The 22335-nt window shown below is 45.4% G+C and overlaps 2 protein-coding genes across 3 annotated transcripts in view; both read right to left on the bottom strand.

The window, feature by feature from the left end:
- The window catches only part of LOC142768582 (uncharacterized), a 79601-nt gene extending 74941 nt beyond the window's left edge, over positions 1 to 4660 (bottom strand). Inside the window, exon 1 of the mRNA XM_075870577.1 lies at positions 4574 to 4660. The gene's annotated coding sequence lies outside the window, so the exon portion shown is untranslated. The remainder of the gene's footprint in view (positions 1 to 4573) is intronic.
- An 8501-nt stretch (positions 4661 to 13161) lies between these two features.
- LOC119165863 (uncharacterized) overlaps positions 13162 to 22335 on the bottom strand; it is a 91024-nt gene continuing 81850 nt past the window's right edge. For both annotated transcript variants that reach the window (XM_075870576.1, XM_075870575.1), the window contains exon 12: positions 13162 to 13263. In XM_075870576.1, the coding sequence (XP_075726691.1) occupies positions 13262 to 13263 (2 nt within the window). In that variant the 3' untranslated portion in view covers positions 13162 to 13261. The remainder of the gene's footprint in view (positions 13264 to 22335) is intronic.

The raw sequence follows: 22335 nt of genomic DNA, 5'->3' as shown, positions 1-22335 counted from the left end.
CAAATCCGGAGAAAACCCGTGGTGTTGCCGCCTTTCCCGGGCCCACAAATAAGCGCGACCTACGCCGATTTCTGGGGCTCTGTGCGTATTACAGGCGCTTTGTCAAAAACTTTTCGACGTTTGCTGAACACCTCAACAAGCTTACAAAAGACGGTGTCTCGTTTGTTTGGGGTCCCGATCAGTGTCATGTGTTCGACATCCTCCGAAACCTCCTCCAGGCTCCGCCTGTACTGGGTCATTTTGACGAAAGCGCTGACACGGAATTACACACTGACGCCAGCACCATTGAACTAGGAGCAGTATTAGTTCAGTGGCATAACGGCGTAGATCGCGTGATCACTTATGCGAGCAGAACGTTTTCCCAGCGGAGAAAAACTATTCTGCAACCGAGAAGGCATGCCTCGCTGTTGTCTGGGCCATAACAAAGCTCCACTCATACTTGTATGGCCACCCATTCAGGGTAGTTAGCGACCACCATTCGCTTTGTTGGCTCGCAAATCTCAAAGATTCTCAGGTCGTCTAGCACGATGGAGCCTTCGGCTACAAGATTTCGATGTCACCATCGTCCACAAATCTGGGCGGAAACACACCGACGCCGACTGTCTCTCACGTGCACCGGTCGAAAATGCCAACACTGTCCTTGAAGACGACGACACTTTTCTTTCTGCCGTATCAGCAACCCACTTGGCTGAGCAACAGAGTCACACCTCGGAGCTCATTCCGCTCGTTGACTACCTGGAAGGACGCAATTCCCACCCTCCTCGAAGCTTTGCACGCTCGCTATCCTCCTTTTGTTTCCGCGATGGAGTGCTTTACAAAAACAACTTTCATCTTACACAAGCTATGTATCTGCTTGTTGCGCGAACTACGCTTCGTGGTGACATTTTACGTGTGTGTCATGATGAGCCATCGTCCGGATACCTCGGCTATACGCGCACGCTGCAACGGATTCAACGCTCCTACTACTGGCCACGTCTCACAAAGACTGTGAAGCACTACGCTCGCACATGTCGCGACTGTCAGCGACTTAAGATTCCACCTTTACGACCAGCGGGACTACTGCAACCAATAGGCCCACCAAAGGCGCCCCTTCATTAGATTGGCATGGACTTTCTTGGGTCATTTTCCACGTCTTCGTCTGGAAACCAGTGGATTGTGGTCGCTACCGACTACTTAACACGCTCTTGTGAAACCAAGGCACTTGCAAAAGCAACCGCAGCAGATGTCACCCAATTTTTTGTGAACAGCATCGTCTTACGTCACGGTGCTCCAGCTGCCGTCGTAACTGATCGTGGAACAGCTTTCACCGCAGAGATGCTGCAGGACGTCTTGCGATTAAGTGGCACGGAACATCGTAAAACAACGGCTTACCACCCGCAACCAAACAGGCTGACTGAACGACTCAATAAGACAAGTGCAGACATGCTGTCAATGTATGCGGACATCAATCACAAGAACTGGGACGCCATACTTCCCTACGTAACTTTTGCGTATAACACTTCTAATCAAGAAAGTACCGGTTTCACACCTTTTCGCTTAGTCCATGGTCGCGAAGTCACGACGATGCTCGACGCCATGCTCCTGCCCGACAGCTTACGAGTATACTGCACCGATGCCGCCAAATTCGCGCAGTGTGCAGAAGAGGCCCGTCAAATTGCTCGTCACCGTATTCAACATCACCAAACCGCAGACGCGCGCCGCTACAATCTTCGTCACCGTGCAGTTATTTTCAAGCCCGGTGATGAAGTCTGGGTGTGGACCCTTATTCGACAACGTGGCCGTTCAGAAAAGTTTTTTCGCCGCTACTTCGGCCCCTACAAGGTCGTACGACGTCTCAGCGACGTCACAGACGAGGTTCTCCCAGAAGGCTCTTCGAGACGTTCCCGTTTCACCCTGCGAAATGAAGTCGCTCACGTTTCACGGCTCAAACCACACTTTTCGCGCTGTGAATCGCCAGTGAGTGACTGACTTTATTCGTCTCTCCCTTACAATCTTTCCTATTTTTCTTATTTCTCATTTAACTTTAGGCTCCACAAAAAACTATATTATTCCGCCTTACTTCATTAATTTTGCTTGCATGGTAGTTTTCATCCCATTTTCTTTTTTTGCCTTCATGTACAGCATCGAGACGATGCTTCTTGGGAGTGGGGGTGATGCCACCATTGATGAACGAGCCGCTGTGGCTCATACCCGTTTTGGGCTACGAAGAGGAAGAGAACATTTTCGTTGCTCGGGTTCAGGTGAACTCCTGGCTGCAGGTCTTGTTTTTGCTCGCGACAATATATATCTATATCTATCTATCTATCTATCTATCTATCTATCTATCTATATATATATATATATATATATATATATATATATATATATATATATATATATATATATATATTATACACTACCATGTTGAAAAAATCACATAGATCCCAATAAAGTGACCAGGTGGATAGCTCCCATGGTAGTTCAGTGGTAGAACAACGAACGCGTAAGTCAAATCTCCCAGCTTTGCTTCTTGCCCACGGCAAGTTATCTTTTGACCCGCTTATCTGTCTTCGCATCTACATTCCCATTCGGTCGAATACCTTCCCCTATACTTTCCTTGGATATATTGTCTAATAGATCTCATGATTATTGTGTCAAACACGGAAAAAATGAGCCCTTAAGTATGCACTTCTTTACCTAGTCAGTAATGAGGGTCTCGTGCTGGCAGCTTTCGCTATGACTGTGCTGCGTCTTTTGTGCAGGCATGGCGTTTTTTAGGTATCCCGACTCCTTGTTCTGGTTTTTACCTTTACTCTCTTGCATGCTCAGACTTTACACTTAGAGCTGCCGAAATTGTGTCTGGTGGGCGGCCTTGACTACATCTCGTTGATCTTCCTGTGTACGCCATGACTCACCTTGCTCACCTGCAGAACATTCTTGAGAGGGACAATGAATGCGGTGAGGTGGTCGACGTGTGCCACGCCACGGCATCATCTTAGTCGCGAAAATAACGGCGCAAGTGGTATACGAAAAGGAGAACGCAGGAACAGCTTCCTAAGAACCAACCGGGTACGCGCGTGTGCTGGGTTTTCACTCCCGTAATTCTGGAAGACGTCTGTATTCAAACAGTCGTCACTGCCACGACGGCCCTGTTTTTCATTACAAATAAAAATAACAACATTTTACTGCGTTTGCGAAACCGGTAAATTATTTTCTCTAGTCACCTTGTCCACGTTAGTAGTAGGCATATTATTGCCCTGTTCACTGTTGTCTAACAGCTTTAGACGGGCTTTTTGCTGCTCACCCTGAGGTAAGTGAGGGGGAAGTGGTGCTTGGCGTAGCCATCTTTGCAAAATACGGCACATCCAAGGAGAGCTTCATTAGTGATGCTGCAACGTTATTTTGTTTGTCTAAGTGAACTTTTTTCCCATCTCAACGTCTCAGATGTGGTCTAGTGGAGACATTGAAGTGAAAATATTTCCTCCCTAGCTGGTCTCCAGTCATGAGATATGGGTTCTATCCTCTCACAACTCCTATGAGCCTGTGAGAGTGCTTCGTAATTTTTCGTATACGTTTTCTGGCTTCCTTTACCTTCCCACGGCGAACACAAAGGTGTATCTTGGCAACATCCCGATTGGTGTTTGTTGTCAACAATGTTTCTGATTTGATTGGGTATCCTGTACATTGAGACGATCGAATGCACATTTCATAGATAACCACTCCAAAAGCTCAGGAAATGGCCCCAGTGGTTCCACGAGGGCGGTAAAGAAGCAATAAGTTTTTCGATGCCTTCACTGCACGCGTTGCAAGTACAATAGAAGCCTTCATCACGCATGTCCTGGCAATGGTGAATCTGTGTCGCTCTCCGCTCCTACAACTGCGCTAGACGAAGAGTGACCTCGGCCTTGCTGGGGGAGCTTATGGCCGCCGATACATGCGCGAAAAATGAGACTTGGATTTGGGTACAACAGCTGCATCTGACATTTTTGTACAGTAACCGAAAAGTATAGTGGTTGTGAGGTTTAGGAACACAAAGAACCATCAAGTTTGTACCGTCTATCTCGTGAGCACGATATCTGAGGAAGAACAAGCTGGTGAAAGCATCGTGGCCCCGTTGAAGTTGTGTTCTATGCAACCCTCATGCGTAGTGCAAACTTGGTCGGCAGTAAATAAGTCGCAGACAAATAACGAAACCGGCAAAAAGCTCTAGTAAGTGTCGCAAAATATTGTGTCCATGACCGTTTCGTGATTCTTTCAAAGACATCCAATGCATTGACGGAATATCGAAGGCCTCCAGCTATTCGCTATTTTCCGGCCAAAAGTTATTCTGCAGTGCTACAAAAGAAGAAGTTAGCCAGGAAGCTACTACAAAGAACCGACACCCATAAAAAATCAGGTTCGTCTATTGATCTTTTTTTGCAATTGTTTAGCCAGAACACAACGTTTGCTGCCATGGCTGTGGATCCAACGTATCTAACAAAATCACCTACTGACACGCAGCCTTCATTGAAGTTTTTAGAATCAGCGCTCTAAAGCGTAAAAACAGCGTTAGAGATATTTAGTAGTTTGCATTAGTAAAACAAGGTGGGCTTACTCTTACTGTTTCCGCTCGAAAAAGAGCAGCAAATGACTTCTGACCAAAAGAATCAATATGGTTACTGGTTTTGCAGGAAAATTTAAATGTGACAGCCAGCTCAGAAATATATGCCGAAGTTCGTGGATGGTACGATCAGGTCAACACAATGGATATTATTTGTAGCTATCAATATGATGAGAGCTTTTTCATGACAAAATTTTATTCGTGGTACGCACGAACAATTTCTGTAGCACTACATTTAACCCTTGTTACGTCTGTCTCTAGTGCGATGAGCTTATAACTAACATTTATTATTGGCCTGCGTCATGGATAAATTTGAAACGGGATGTTTAATGACCACTGATGCACGATTGATTTGTGCGCCCTATGTGCGCGTACTGAAATAATGTTTCACCAAGGCGTGACGACACACAGCGTATGTACAGCACAGTATTGTTCAGTGAACTTGGAGAGCGGGAGAAACACAGATACGAAGCAAAGAGGAGGCAAACAGCGCGGGCTTCATCGTATTGCACAGCACATTACTTCAATGTCTTTGAAGTTGTCTTACACTTTCTGCTTCAAAGTTTTGTTCGCCGATTCTGCAGGGCATTCATCTCCATTTGTCTTACCATACATCGTGTACAAATGAAAAAAAAAATCGCTGAGCCCATGTACACAAGAAAACGATGATACCCCAAGCGCGAACTCTAAAGGTTGATATGTCACTTTAAAATTAGCACAACATCGCATGGTGGATGTATATTACACCACACAAGTCTTTATGTCATGATTACCATGTTTGCGCCTGGCATTTGTGTTCGTCATGCATTTGTGTCGCGTAATACCCAATTTGGTAGATGTGAAGCTAACAAAACGGCCGTGAGCGTGTAATGAGTGCAGCGCGTAGTCAGGTTTTACATGACGCGCATGTCAACATTATCATGATGAGACGTGTTAATTATCTTTGTCGTTCCTTCACGTAACCTAACCGAATTTGATATATAAGAACCTAGCCAACCGGCTGCAAGCGCATTACGAGCGCGGTATGTAGTCATGTTCTTACATGACACGCATCTTTAACACCAGTCACCCAACTTGCTCATCCGTTCATTATTATCATCGTCATAATCATCATCATCAGCCTGACTACGTCCAGACAAAGACCTCTCCCATGTCCGCCAGTTAACTCGGTCCTGTGCTTGCTGCTGCCAATTTATACCCGCAAACTTCTGAATCTCATCTGCCCACCTAACCTTCTGTCGCCTCCTAACCCCCTTTCCTTCTCTGGGAATTCAGTCATTTACCCTTAATGACCAGCGGTTATCCTGTATATGCGCTACATGCCCGACCCGTGTCCATTTCCTCTTCTTGATTTCAACTATGATATCTTTAACCCCCGTTTGTTGCCTAATCCGCTCAGCTCTCTTCTTGTCTCTTAAGGTTACACCTTTCCATCGCTCGCTGCGTCATCCTCAATTTAAGCTGAACCCTTTTTGTAAGTCTCCAGGTTTCTGCTTCGTAGCTAAGTACCGGCAAGATACAACTGTTATATACCTTCCTCCTGAGGGATAGTGGAAGTGGTTGGCAAGGTACGATGCAATGACTATAGAATAGTGCGGTCTTGAATTCGCCTAGACTTGAAGAAGGAACGACAGAAACTGATATGCAAGAAGCCAATCAATGAGCTAGCACTAAGAGGGAAAGTACAGGAATTCAGAGTCTTGCTTCAGAACAGGTACTTGGCTCTTAGTGAGGAAACCAACCTTTGCGTAGATACAATGAATGATAATCTGACGAGTATAATTACGGAAGTTGTATCATTACACTGGAAGTTGGAGGCAGCGTAGTTAGACAGGACACTGTCATGCTTTCCGAGGAAACGAAGAATGTTATTAGAAGCGTCAAATCTTGAAAGTCTCTAGTACAACAGACAAAATAGAACTAGCAGAGCTTTCGAAGTTGATCAATAGGCGTAAGGTATCTGATGTGAGAAGGTATAACATGGAGAGAATTGAACACGCTGTGAAAAACGGAGGAAGCTTCTAAGCAGTGAAGAGGAAACTTGGGATAGGCAAAAATCGGCTGTATGCACTAAGTGACAAAGAAGGCAATATAACTACCAATATAGATATGCTAGTTAAAATAGCGTAGGAGCTTCACAGAGATCTGTACAGTGTGTTAGGACAACCACGACCTTTTTAGTATAGGAGTTAGCAGTACCCAGATGACACCCCACCAGTTATGTTATAAGAAGCCAGAAAAGCTTTGGAGAGAATGAAAAGAAGCAAAGCTGCTAGTGAGGATCAGGTAACATCAGATCTGCTGAAAGATGGAGGACAGCTACTGCTAGAAAAAATGGCAGTGGCTTAGCTCAGCTATGCCAGATTATACGTAGCGTTAGCAAAGGTTCAGCAGATTATTCTAAGCTTGCCAGATCTCATGCTTATAGCTGTTTCAATGACAAACACACGGTATACGTATTATGTGGCATATGTATATTTATTTTGCCGGCAACTACTTCGAGATCCGATGAGTTAAGCTTCTCCGCTCTACTGCACCGTTCAGCAGCATTTGCACTCTCCTTCTCGGCTATACCACAGTGGCATACGCCAGTCAGAGGCTCTATCAAACGGCTCGAGCGCAGTGCCAGATATATTGACGCCGAGGCGCACGCCGAGGCGTCAATATGTCTAACAAGGCTATGAAGGCACTCCTCTGGAAAGCGCACACCGGTGGCGGCGAGTTGCGCGCGGCCACGGCCGAGTGCGAGGGAGGTGCCGGCTCCGGTGCGTGACACCACTGATTGTCTGCGCAGCACATCGAACTGCGCGTGGAACCAAACCAAGTGATTGAAGTAACTAGAAGAATAAGAATGGGGTGGAGCACATTTGGCAAGCATTCTCAAGTTATGACAGGCAGATTGACAATATCCTTAATCCGTTCACGTCAGGTAAAATCAAATTTGATAAATATGAAGCAAGCGGAACGACCAAGAGTGCATCATGAGCGGACACGTAGTCATTACTTACTTGACATGCATCTCATGATTTCCACGTTAGGGCTTGTCACATATGTTCGCCATTTCATACTATACCAGTTTTGCAATATGTCATAATAACTAAGCCACCGATAGAGCAGTAAGACCATTACATATAAACCATGGCATTTACGACACGCACGTCATGAATTTTACATTATGACTAGTCAATTATGCTCGCCATACGGACGTGTTACGCCATACCAAATTTGGTGTATACGCAAAATCGAAACAGTCAGGAGAGCTTAAAATGTATAGGCGACAAGATAGATAGATAGATAGATAGACAGATAGATAGATAGATAGATAGATAGATAGATAGATAGATAGATAGATAGATAGATAGATAGATAGATAGATAGATAGATAGATAGATAGATAGATAGATAGATAGATAGATAGATAGATAGATACGGCCAAAGTCATTGAAGATCGCTAAGAAATACTTCATGTTTAAAGACCAACTGCAACAAAATTCGAAACTCAGCGAAAAGTGAATATATAGATAGTCTAGCTAGAGGTAGGGCTGCCTGCCAAATGTCACCTTCAATATACAAGCGCTTACTTAAAACAAACTTGAAAACAATAGTCTTTTTCAGACCGAAACTAGAAATAACAACATCGTTATGGTTGACCGGAAGTGACATGAAACACAGAATTATTGTCTGCTCCAGGCTCCTTGAGCAAACATCGCGCTCGCACCCTTCATGTGCACGTGTTTTTCCTACGTTAATTTAGGAAAGCTGCATGAACATGACTCTTTATCGAACGCTGGTTTGGGCTTCCCACTGAAGGGTTTGCAGTGTTTTTATTGATTGATATGTGGGGTTTGACGTTCCAAAGCTACCATATAAATATGAAAAATGCCGTAGTGGAGGGCTTCGGAAATTTCGACCACCTGGGGTTCTTTAACGTGCACCCAAATCTGAGCACAGGGGCCTACAACATTTCCGCATCCATAGGAAATTCAGCCGCCTCAGCCGGGATTTGAACCTGTGACTTGCGGGTCAGCAGCAGAGTACCTTATCCACTAGACCACCGTGGCGGGGCTTGGTTTATAGTGTCTGACCCCCGTATTCAGAAACGCTGATAGACTCGCCATTGACCTAAATGCAGCACGAAGACGTTTCGAACGCGCTGTCTTTAGGTGGTGCCAAGGCAGCACAAACGTAGAGAGTGATTCAGCGGCAGGGGGGGATTGCTCATAAGATGGGACACGGGGACGTTTAGTAGTAATCGTCCGTTCCGGTTCTATCTGATTTGCCGGAGTACACCGCTGGAGCTCCAAGTCTTCTGCTTACTGGCAATTAGAGCACGAAATATAAATCAAATACGTGAACTCAAGACTTCTCACTGTCATTAACGTAACTTACCGTACATATGCTACTTATTTGTGGTGATTTCGCCCAAGAAAAATTTTGTTGCAGTTAGCCTTTGTTGAACTGCGCTTTTCCGATTCCACAATGCATTTTCACAATAGACAGAGAAATAATTACAGTGCTTCACAGTAGAACTATTGAATTAAGACGTACGCATGCGTTACAAGTGAATTCGTCACTGTAAACAATAATGGGTACTCTTCTATGACATGCCTGCTCTACTTTTGCATGAGATCAGTACACATCGGATCCACCCTGTGTGCACGTTGGTGGTCCAGCTGCGAGCGCCCAGAGGTTTACAGGCGATCGGACATAACGAAAGGACAAGAGCTCGGACACAGCGCACATGCCCCGCCATTTCTCTTGGCCCCTAGCACCGCATCCACACAAATCAACTAACGTTATTGTACTGTACCACCACACCTTCATCACTTTTACTCTAGCCCGTCTTCTGCCGGTCAACAGTCCTGGAATCAGTCATTTGGTGCACGAAAAAGCTCTGATTCATTCGCCCATTGCCGGGCAGTCTGCGATAAGGCCCTATTGACTCTACCATCATTGCGCTCAGAACACGCATTTAGTGACGTTCACTTAGCTAATATATGACAAAATATCTAGCTTAAGCTAATACCAGGCAGTGTTAAAATGTTAATATTATGTTAATAAGTAATAGTCGGTAAATGGTAATAAGTTTTATACCGGTGTCACACGGACACTCAGTAGCAATCAGGGTGAACCGGATGGGATTTCGTGATCGTGATCAACTTCATTACCGCTGCTACACAGGCCAAGGTAAGCTGGTTTGATCTTGGATCAGACTAAGTACACCAGGTGGCGATTGCGTGGCGCGAAACATGTCATTAACAAACGTGTGGGTAAAATATTTCTATAGAGCCCTTTTTATCAGCATTGTTATTCGTGCAGGAAGCACTCGAACGTCCAAACTTTTGCGTGCCACTAAAAGATCAATTTGATAAATCAATCATTCCGTAGAGTTTTCCTTGTACTCGCCTGCATACTGCTTTGTAAATTCTTTAAACTTAACTTTTATATCTGATGACTACCGCTCGTAGCCGTCCAGTAGCAGTGAAGCGTCAATCTCGTTGTACGCGCCACAGTTTCACTTTTTGCACCTAAATTCTTTAAGTCGCTCCTGCCAGCACTCAGTTACTGTAAAGGTCTTTTCATTCGACCACGAAGTGCGCGTACGTTGTGACATAGTTGAAAGGCTTGCGACACTCGTATCCAGTTTGCTTCAATGTGCTCCAACTGCTCTGATGGTGCAAGAGTTGAACTGAGCAAAGAAGTAAACAGTCGTCTGCTTATCGTCTGCTTCTGCCATGACTACATGCGGTGGACACGAATAATAACACATGCCATATTTCAGGTCTTTTTTTCTAATCTAATTGTTTAGAATGTGATTTTTATAAGCATTTAGCTCTGTTATGATGTTTTATTGAAGTATGCTCAAATTTCTTGTTTCTTTTTTTTTCAACAAGCTCAGCCCAGCAGTGCAGACGACACAAAATCGCAATGTCTAAGCCAGATCGCGATGCGCAGATCGCGATAGTCTTGATCCCGATCATGCCTGATCATCAATAAAAGTTACCCTGTAGCACCACCTCCGGATTGTGGTTAATACGGATTGACACAAATCGCGATTAAAAATGCCCGCGCGACACCGCTATTATATCTCAATACTACGATATGAATATGATGCACGCCGAAGAGAAGGAACCTGAGAATTTCAACCATCTGATGTTCCTTGACATGCACTGACTTCGCACAGCACACAGGCTTCTGCCATTCCACCTGCATCAAAATGCAACTGCCATGGGCGGGACCCTTGAAGACTGGAAAGGAGTCCTCAAAATCTGTGACACAAAGGAAGAACTAAGGTCTGTTGACAGGTTCCGCGAGTGGATGGAGGACCATGGTCTTCCGGGTGCAATGTGCGCGCAGATGGATCGTCCGAGGGACTGTCCAGTTCAATTATTCCGGTAGCAGTTGTGAAAGAAGACGCCTAACGTACGAAACGTTGATATATATATATATATATCTATATATATATATATATATATATATATATATATATATATATATATAATATATATATAGTAACCGCACCGATGCCGCCAAATTCGCGCAGTGTGCAGAAGAGGCCCGTCAAATTGCTCGTCACCGTATTCAACATCACCAAACCGCAGACGCACTCCGCTACAATCTTCGTCACCGTGAAGTTATTCTCAAGCCCGGTAATGAAGTCTGGGTGCGGACCCCTATCCGACAACGTGGCCGTTCAGAAAAGCTTCTACGCCACTTCTTCGGCCCTTACAAGTTCGTACGACGTCTCAGCGACGTCACACACGAGGTTCTCCCAGAAGGCACTTCGAGATGTTCCCGTTTCACCCCGCGAACTGAAGTCATTCACGTTTTACGGCTGAAACCATACTTTTCGTGCTGTGAATCGCCAGTGAGTGACTGACTTTATTCGTCTCTCCCTTACATTTTTTCCCATTTTGCTTATTTCTCATTTAACTCTTGGCTCCACAACCATTTTGTTCCGCCTTACGCCATTCATTTTGCTTGAATGGTAATTTTCATCTCATTTTCTTTTTTTTGCCTTCATGTACAGCATTGAGACGATGCTTCTTGGGAGAGGGGGTAATGCCACCATTGATGAACGAGCCGCTGTGGCTCATACCCGTTTTGGGCTACGAAGAAGAAGAGAACATTTTCGTTGCTCTGGTTCGGGTGATCTCCTGGCTGCAAGTCTTGTTTTTGCTCGCGAAAAAAAATATATATATATATATATATATATATATATATATATGGAGGGAAGCTCTAGGGGGATCCATACGTCTATGAAAAGCAGCTGATACACTTACGAGAAAGTAAGAAGCAATTAGCCTTTACAGATTTACGGCCAAAACGTAAAGCTTTAAAGGAATTGCTTCCCTTCTCGTACTAGCTTATTGCGTATATATATATATATATCTTCAGCAGCAACATCCTACAAATTAGAACAATGCGTCTGGCGCATTGCTTTGGTGGGGCAGGATGAAGCTCGCCACCTTCGTGTCAGCAGCCGAGCACCTTAACCACTGCTCCACCGTGGCGGAAAATGAATACTGGAAGGAATCTTCTGCACGTGCGTGTCGCCCACGTTCCCGCAAAGAATATGTTAAGTACGTATGCGCTTGTACTATCTCGTTAACAGAGCAGGTTTGAACCTGCTTTCGTGTGGTCAGTGCTCCTGACATTTAGGAAATAAAAACTACGGAGTGGAGTCTCTACGTTCAGCTAATTGCGCTTACTGTCTGACGGTGACGTAGCATAAAGTCTCATAAGAAATTGAAGAAATCGACGAAAACAGTATCGTCGGTGAATGAAGCGCCATAGATTTTACCACTTATGCACAAACTTATTCGATATGAGGAAAAAGAAAGCGAATAAGAAGAAAGGAGAAGGAGTTAATCAAGGCTGAGCCCGGTAGGTGACCCTGCACTAGGTGTTTTGGAACATGTCACTCCACAGATCTTTACAGGTCTGACGTTTGCACACCATCAACTGTATTATATTGATTCGTCTCTTCGACTGCGGCTACCCCTAGGTATCACCCCGGTGGTAGGTAGATTGTTAAGCCGTGTGCGTCTGGGTACAGCTTTGACCAGCACCTACTATAATGAGATTGAGATGGCCGGCAAGGTGCACTGCAACGACTGCGCCATCGATGAGACTATCGAGCACCTTTCTGTTACTGCCCGACATACCCAAACAAGAGTCATCACCTCCGCACTGTTCTATATAAACTGAACAGAAGTGATTGGCTCAAACAGTGCGACGCAAATAAGTTGACCAATAGGTTGAGGACACTATTGTTGTGTTCAATTTTGCTACAGTTGTGTGGCCGTTGGCCGTGTATCACAACTCTAGAAACGTTGGTCCAGTGTGGAAAAAAGCATGGGTGTACCTTGTGGCGTGTATGCTGTCTAAAAAATCACATACAAGTGGCAAGGCATGCATAGGCCAGAGTGGATACTTCGATTAGTAAGGTCAAGTTAACAAATACATTCAATCAGAATACAATCAATTAAGCTTGTGTGAAGTCATTCGAGGCTTGCCCTTGTAATTTTTCAAATTGGCAGCACAAAAGTAAAGACAGCTGAAGTAAAATACATCACATATTACCGTTTCACAACTCACTTTATTGAACAAAAAGCGAATCCTTCTTGAAACTGACAAAACACTACATGTTTGTACGTAATTGATAGTCACGAATAATGCTCCTGCAAAGATAAAGAAGGTTACAAAATTATTAGAATCGTTATGAAATATCATACTAATACGTCAGAATATAGGGATGTTCATTGTTATGAATTAAGGAGGAAATTTTATTGTATCATTAAAATAATAATTAAGGCAACCTCACATATGCATTGCAGTTTTGTTCGCGTATTGTGTTGCCATATATTTCTGTAGCAATTGAAAAGTCATGCTTGAAAAGTGGAATATCGGGACATATAGTCATACATCTATGTTTTCAGCAGTGTCAAGTAACCTGCGAGTACGTATTGCACGTTGCGACGCGTAACAACCAGTCACCTATCTAAAATCAAGTATTGTTTCATCGCGTGACTAAACCCACGCATCGTCGCATAATAGCTAGTCACGAGAAATGTTTCACTCAGCAATCAAGTAGCGGCTAGTTAGTGAGTGAAATAACAACATAAAGTCGCTGGCAATCATTGGTAGATGTTTGGCATTTTCGTTTGAAGCAGAAAAACTATTCTATTGCTTTTTTTGTCTCCCACTGCAGCATTCTACTTTGCTAAGTATTAACGTGTTACTACTAGGCAGCTTCTACTAAGGAATGTATAAGCTCCTCATAGATACCTCAACAGCAATGTTGGCTATTGCGGCTCATCTACGTACTTTCTGTAACTCTAGTCTCATAAGCAACCTGTTGTGCTCCACGTTTTCGGGAACTGTCACGGAGACCGCAAAGGCCAGAAGTGAAATTATTGAAAGGTACTTGATGTGGGGTCACCAGAATTAGACGGAGCACACTGTACATCACCACTAGCTGCAATGTCTGGTTTTCACAAGGTATTTTTTTGAAACAAAAGTTTCACGGGAGAAGACAGCAGTGGGGGCACTCTTTTTGAAGGAACCGCGTCTTGTACTTTTGACACGCACATATTTTTTTCTACTTTGGGCAGCAGCCATGGCACTGGCTGAAGCACGGATGACTAAATTTTGCGAATGTTACAAGAGAACACCAGGCTCTTCCGCACTAGTGGTCTCTTGATGTTAAGGACATGAAGTTCGGGAGACTTCATAACCTCAGCGGAGTATAGCTGATGTTGGGAAAGCTCCTTTAATTCATGCCCTAAGCTGTGAAAAAAAGCGAGCTATGCAAATATTATTCAGTTTTTTTTTTCAGCAGAGTTGGGGTTGCGTGGGTGCACCCGTAGACCAATACCTTCATATGATGCGGGTTAAACTCTAAAACTGACCCTTGACATCGTTCGAAATTACGAAGAACGACCGTTTAACTTTATGACGGCGTTCCCAGTCCTTGCGTCACTATTCGTGACATCGGCAGTTCATTAGTGTGACATGAGCAGAAAATAATCTCTCCAATTTGGGCTAGACAAAAATATGCTCTTGTACATCATTTTCTGTCCTGTTTTGTCATTCAGTCGCATGCCCATTCTGCCTTGTCTCGCATAGTTATTCTGAGCAAAAAAGGGTAGCAGGTTATAGTCAAAAACGTGAAATGCTGACTTGCCTGATTCTCGCTCTAATATTCCGCCTAATTATTAATGAAATAAGGGGCGATATGGAAGTGGTACTTCTAGGAAGGGCTGTGAAGGCGAAAAAAAGTGCTGTTTTGCTTTGAAAGTCGGTTTGATTTAGGGGCCTTTTGACATTCTTTATCTTGACATTAGGAGACAGCAGCTCGGGTCACACAAACACAACTTTGAAATGAAGCCAAAAAGAGGCAAAACCGACATGTACATGTCAAGCATGCTTTAATAGGTGTGTAGCACCTCAGAATGCGGCGCTTTTTCAGGAAAAAGAAGTTGGCATTGGGCGCGCGGCGGGTACAGCACGAAAATAAAAAATCAGTTCGAAAACTGAACGCTGTCAAAGCTGGATCTTCCTCGTGTTAGCCGCGACAGTTAATGGTGACCCAATGAAAAACACACAGCCCCGATTATTCCGAATTAATCCTGCCGGCTCTGCCACCAATCCTACCAGTCCTCATGCCCAAGCAGACGCCAGACCTAGCAGTGCTGTAGTCGCTGCGATTCAAGATGTCAACCTGCCACCATTTTGGTTCAAAAGCCCCAGCACATGGTTTCTGCAAGTCGAGGCGCACTTCCGTCTACGGAAAATCACCAGCCAACAGACCAGGCACTGCCATCTGGTGTCCTGCTTACCTCAGGACGTAGCCGATGAATTAGCTGATATTTTAGCGTCGCCGCACCTAAGCCATCTCTACGACACGTTGAAGGCAGCTATCATTTCCCGCAAGTCTGAGTCCGAACGCAGCAGAGTCCAACAGCTCAGCGTGGTTACAGAGCTCGGTGACCGTCGCTCATTACAGCTCCTGCGATGCATGCGCCAGCTCCTTGGCGAACCCTCCACCTTCCAAGAGGAGAAGCTGTTACGTGAGTTGTTCCTCCAGCGCTTACTACGGACCATTGTACCGGTCCTCGTAGCTGCAGGGGATGTCCCAGTGGACACACTGGCTGAAATGGCTGACCGAGTGGCCGACTACCCGCGGGCACATAGCCTCGACGCCATTACCACACCAGCATCGGCCACCGCTGCAGACCCGGCACTCGCGAGCATAAAGAACCATTTGGACGCCCTTGTCAGGCACCTCATTGACTTTGTACCTGTGCATCGTCGATTGTCATCCAGGTTTCAAATACACAGTCGCTCCTAGACGCCCCCACGTTTTCCGGAACTTCGGCCAATCATCGCGCCAAGGGACATCTCATCCTCAACCGGGTGCTTCTACTAACGTCGATTCGGTGTTTCTGATCGCAACCACACTCGCCCGTCCTCCTGGTCGGGAAATGCGACGACCGGGCACTTACGGCCGCAAGTGGTACTGGTCAAAAATCATGCCGCCTTTTCTATATTTCTGATAAGATCACTGGCGATCGCTTCCTAGTCGACACAGGAGCCCAAGTTAGCGTCATTCCGGCCACGTGTGCAGATCGCCTTCGCAGCGAACAGACCTGCCCACTCCGAGCGATCAACAATTCCGCCTTTCGCACATATGGCCAACGCTCTATTACACTTGACCTTGGACTATGCCGTACGTTCCACTGGATTTTCATTGTTGCAGACATCTCGCAAGTTGTTCTTGAAGCCGACTTCTACAGTTTTTTCAACCTTGCTGTGGACATGCATGCTCATCACCTCATTGATCTGAACACCCAACTCTCCATCAACAGTGTACTATGTACTTCCTCGCCAACGGGACTGCGTGCTCTCACACCTGCTTCGCCGTATGCAAAAATACTCGCCGACTTTCCCAGCATCACAAAGCTGCACACCAGAGAGTCACCGGTGAAGCATTCCTTCACTCACCACATCGTGACCACTGGACCTCTCGTTTTTACACGACCCCGTCGACTATCTAAAGAACGCCTCGCCATCTCCCACCGTGAATTTGAGCACATGCTTGAACTCGGCAATGTGCGGTCTTCCTCCAGCAACTGGACGTTGCCACTCAGCATGGTGCCGAAGAAACATCCTGGTGACTGGCAACCATGTGGGGACTACCGTGCTCTGAATGCCCACACGTTACCAGACCACTATCCAATTCCTCACATACAAGCTTTCACGTCAAATTTGGCTGGGTGCACAATCTTCTCTAAGATTGACCTAATGAAGGCTTGCCATCAGATTACTGTAGAACCCGCCGACATTCCGGAGATATCCATCACCACCCCATTCGGTGGCAGTTGGCGCCGTTGGCAGTTCCGTGGCAGTTGGCGCCGTTCTCGAGCAGCATTTGTCCGCTTCGCAGCCTCTTGGTTTTTTCTCGCAAAAACTCAAGCCACCGGAAGCAAAATACAGTAAATTTGCGAGAGAACTCCTTGCGATATACCTCGCCATCTAATATCTTCGTCATTTATTGGAGGGCACGGACTTTTACGTCGTTACAGACCACAAGCCCTTGACGTTTGCATTCCATCGTAATCACAGCAAATATACTGCACGGGAAGACCGTCAACTATGCTTTATTTCTGAGTTTACTGTGGATCTCAGACACGTACCTGGGCAGAAAATGCTGCTGCTGATGCACTATTCCGCATCGATGCCTTGTCGTCCCAGCCACCACTAGACATGGAAGAGCTAGCAGCTGCCCAAAGCAACGATCCTGAGCTGCATCATCTTCGTTTTTCATCCACGTCTCTATCGTTCACTGAGTGCCCGCTTCCATTTTCTACCTCAATAATAACGTGCGAAATGTCTACTAGTGTCCCTCGGCCCTTCGTGCCTTCAGATTTTCGTCGCGGAATTTTCGATCGATTGCACAACATGAGCCATCCTGGTATTCGTGCGACCCAGAAGCTAGTCAAATATCGTTTCCTTTGACCAAGCAGCAATGCTGATGTCCGACGCTTTGCACGAACCTGCCTTGAGTGCCAGCAGGTGAAAGTTCACCGTGACACAGTCACGGCAAAATCTCCTTTCGGCCTCCAGACGCAAGGTTTTCTCACGTCCATCTCAACATTGTCGGCCCTCTTCCGTCATCGCAAGGAGCCTGTTACCTGCTAACATGTGTGGATCACTTCACCAGGTGGCCGAAAGCGTTTCCAATTTCCAACATTACAGCATCAACAGGTTTGTGAAGCCAAGGCTTTCAAAAACGGCTGGGTATTACGCTTTGAATGCCCTTCTGTCGTCACCACTGATCGAGGTCGTCTATTTCAATCGGCAATTTTCACCGCACTTGCCAATATTCTAGACATTTGACACATCCACACAACTGCCTACCATCCTTCCGCCAATAGCATGGTCGAACGGCTTCATTGACAACTGAAAGCTGCCCTCCCTGCTCACCAGCCAAAGGAACTTTGGCTAGACCAGCTCCCCTTCGTACTTCTGGACATCCGATCAGCATTGAAAGTGGATCTCGGCTGCTCAACAGCTGAACTAGCCTATACATTTTCCAGCGTCTTCCAGGAGAATTCTTCGAGCCATCATCACCACCTTCAACTCACGATGCTTCCATGTACATTCGAGCGCGGCGCACGCGTTTCGGGACCTTGCTCCTGTGATTCCTGCCGACCGACACCCCCAGTCTGTCTTCGTCTGCCAGGATCTGCATGACTGCAGTCACGTCTTTGTTCGGCGTGATGAAGTACGGCCACCACTCACACCAGCCTATGATGGCCCATCCCGCGTACTATATTGTACACCTAAGACGTACACTCTGGACATCAATGGCCGTGAAGACGTCGTGGTGGCTGATCGACTGAAACCTGCGTATATCCCCGCTCTCGTGGCCGCGGGGTTTCAATCTTCAGTCTGGATGCCCACATTCAAGCATGTCCACTGGGCGACTCCCCTAGTGACTCCTACGGCTCTCGCTCTACGGGGGGGGGGGGACGCTGTAGCCTTAGAATGCGCTGCTCGTCAAGGAAAAAGAAGTTGGCATTGGGCGCACGGCGGGTGCAGCGCTATAATAAAAAATCAGTTCGAAAACTGAACGCTGTCAGGTCTGGATGTTCCTCGTGCTCGCTCCAACAGGTGAAATCCTTTATTGTGTTATCTCCTCTGCTTTGTTGCTTACTAAAACGAGGTTCTAAAACAAGGTGTTTGGTTTCGACTTGGCTAAACGTTGGCTGTATTATTCATTTGTACATCCTCAACAATAAGGCAGCCTGGTACCACAAACAAAGCAAACTTGCGTAGGTTGACTACCCTTAAAAACAAGCTATCCGGCACTTGGAACCCTTAGGTACTTGATCACACAGCAATGCTCTTGTCACATTTGAGACAAGAAAAGCTGAGCAGTTGTACGACATCCAAGCTATTTGTTGAAACATAACATAATTCGGAAAGCATATCTACTTTTCCCACCTTTATACTAGTCTAGCCGCAAGAAACATAGTATACGATTTAACGAATTCGAGGTTCTACACCAGTGAGAAAATACGAAACTGACATGCCTAAATACCTGATACCTGCCTTTCTTTAATAACATGCTCAAGCTCTATGTAATGTGAATCAAGCTCTTTCAGCCTCACTGTTTAGGCATCCGGTGATGATGATGATGGGTCTTTTGTGGCGCAAGGGCCATTTCATGGCCAAAGAGCGCCAGTTCATCCTACTAGAGATATGAACAATTATTGTGATAAGCAGCTGTTTAAGGGCCGTAATATTTCTTGCGATAAGGCGTGTAAAAAATTGAAGTAATAAAATCCTGACCATGCCATGGATCGTGTGTTAATAGACGACAAAAGTGTTGTAATAAAAACTATTGTGGAATTGAATGGAATGAAAAAACTTTATTTCAGTCCTACAGGACGCGCTTAGCGCGTAGCGGGCGTCTCCCACGTAGGGACCAATAGGGAGTACATGGCGGCCACTTCGTGGGCCTGCTGGATGGCCCATTGATGGTCGGCGAGAAGTGAGCTCCTGAGGGACCTCTCCCACCGGCTTGAGGTAAAGTCGGGAGGAGTTGTTCTACACTCCCAGAGCATGTGTGCGAGTGTCGCTGTGTGTCCACATGATGGGCATGTGTCACAGGGGTATGCGTGAGGATAATAAACGTGAAAAGTGGCAACGATGGTGGACGTATGACATTAGCACAAGTGCCGCACTCGTTCACACCCTTGCGTCCAAAGGCCGTGAGGCAAGTGCTTTGTTGAGCGTAGCCACCGCAGCGGAGACCTCTATGGAGAGGTCGTGCTACGGAATGCCAGGGTAGATGATACGAAAAGTACGAATTTCTTTTAAAAACGCTAACAATGATTTATGACTAAAAAGTAGTTCCCTACCGATGAACATTGCAGGATGAAGTGGTATCTGTTGTCGGTACGGTAACGGAAAGTGTTGTCTTCTCAGCGTGTTTAATTCTTTACACTGGATTAAAATGTAAGGTACAGTGAGTGCTTCTCCACATCTATCGCACAAAGGTGGATCGCCCCCAGACAAAAGAAATGAATGTGTTGTATGTGTGTGTCCTGTTCTTAACCTTGTAAGGATTACGTCTGTGTGGCGTGACTTTGATACTGGCGGCCAATGACCAAATTTCGGCTTGATGACATGCAATTCATTATCTGTGTGTGTGTGTCTCTTGAGATCTGCCAATAGCGTCTGAGCTTTCGTTTTAAAAAAGGTTTTAAGTCGAGTGCAGAAAATGGTATTTATGTATTAGAACCGGTTTTGTTGGCAGATTCAGCTGGCTGGTCCACCACAACGTTGCCTTGAATATCGTGGTGTCCTGGCACCAAACAGACTAAAACATACTGCTTAGATGAGTAGATGATGCATAAGAGCGATTAGAGCAAGTCAACGACGGGGGTATTGCGCTTTATAACAGTTTTCAGAGCTTTTACAACGCTGAAGGAATCTGTATATAATATTGCCTTCTGTAGTTTTATTTGTTTATTATGTTTGACGGCCGCGAGTATCGCATAAGCTTCACCGGTGAAAATGCTTGAATAAGAGTGCAGAACGTCGGTTTCCAAAAAGGATGGGCCGACGGCTGCATACGAGGCAGAGGTGTCGGACTTGGAAGTATCCGTGAAGAACTCAGGACATGTGTATTTCTGTTGTAGTTCCAGGAAGCATATCTGTACGTGTGCAATTGGTGTATGCTTCGTAACCTCCAAGAAAGACACGTCACAATGTATTTTCTGCCATTGCTACGGTGACAGGTATAATTCGGGGGACATCAAACGGTGTTCAAGTGTCACACCGGTTTCCTTCGCTAGGCCCTTCACACGGAGTGAGTAGGGCTGTCTCATAGAAGACCGTTTTTCAAACACAGGAAGGCTTGACATGTCAATAATTTTGGATATGATGGGTGATTGTTGTCTGTATTTACATTAAGATATTATTTAAAAGACATATAACATCTCTGTAAGTGAAGCGACCATTTGTTCGATTCCACGTACAGGCTCTCTACAGGGCTAGTGCAAACAGCACCTGTAGAGGGTCGGATGCCTAGATGATGAACAGGATCAAGCATTTTAAAGGCACTCGGTGTCGCAGACTGATATACTATTGCCCCATAGTCTAGGCGGCTACGTATGAGACTTCTATACAAATTCAATAAGCAATTCTTGTCAATTCCCAACGCAGAGCGTGACAACGCTTTCAGAACGATCATGCCTTTTATGCACTTGTTTTTTAAATACCTAATGTGTGGTATGCAGATTAGCTTGGTGTCCAAGATGAGGCCTAAAAACTTGTGTTTGGTGTTAGCAGAAAGGCGTTGCCCATGCAGTTGAATATCATGTTCCGAATTAATGCCTCTCTTTCTGGAAAACAAGACAGACGTGCTATTCTGTGCATTTAACCGGAACCTGTTTTCTTCAGCCCAAATGGAGACTTTGTTCGAACCAAGCTGAACTTGGCGCTCACACAAGGCCAGATTGCAAATTCTAAAGCCAAGCTAGACGTCATCGACTTATGTAAAAGAAAACATATTGCGTGGGATGAACAAGCGCAAAGAATTCATTTCGATGAGAAAAAGTGTGCAAATAAGTACACCACCTTGCGGCACGCCTGTTTCTTGGACAAATCTTTGGGAAAGAATGCTGCCTACTTGAACTCGGAATGTCCGATTTGACAAGTAACCTTCGATCATGTTAAACATTCTTCCGCGCACGCAAAGATGGGACAGGTCTCGTAATATTCCAAAGCGCCATGTTGTATTGTAAGCCTTTTTGATATCGAGAAACACAGACACAATATATTGTTTATGGACGAAAGTGTCTCTGATCTGTTCCTCGATACGAAAAAGGTGCTCTGTGGTCGATCTACCCACACGAAACCCGCACTGAAATGGGTCGAGCAAATTGTTTGTTTCAAAGAAATGTACAAGTCGGCAGTTGATCATTTTTCTCTCTTCGGCTGGGTTAGCTGATCTTTATGTAATTCATGTGTATTGACAACAACGTATGCCGCTATTTCTTCTTAGTTTTTACAACCAATGTTCTTGAAATGTATGATTTATAAATTCTCTGTGTAACCCCCCCCCACCCACTGTAATGCCTAAATGGTGCTGTGGGTACGAGTGTAAATAAATAAATAAAAATAAATATACATTTGCACAGGCAGCTTGTAAGTGCAATTAGCCTATAGCTCGAAAC

Source organism: Rhipicephalus microplus, chromosome 8 (genome assembly GCF_043290135.1).
Source record: "Rhipicephalus microplus isolate Deutch F79 chromosome 8, USDA_Rmic, whole genome shotgun sequence".
In the NCBI taxonomy this organism is placed as follows: Eukaryota; Metazoa; Arthropoda; class Arachnida; order Ixodida; family Ixodidae; genus Rhipicephalus; species Rhipicephalus microplus.
Note: the sequence above shows the minus strand (reverse complement) of the source record. Positions and strands in the feature narration are given on the sequence as shown.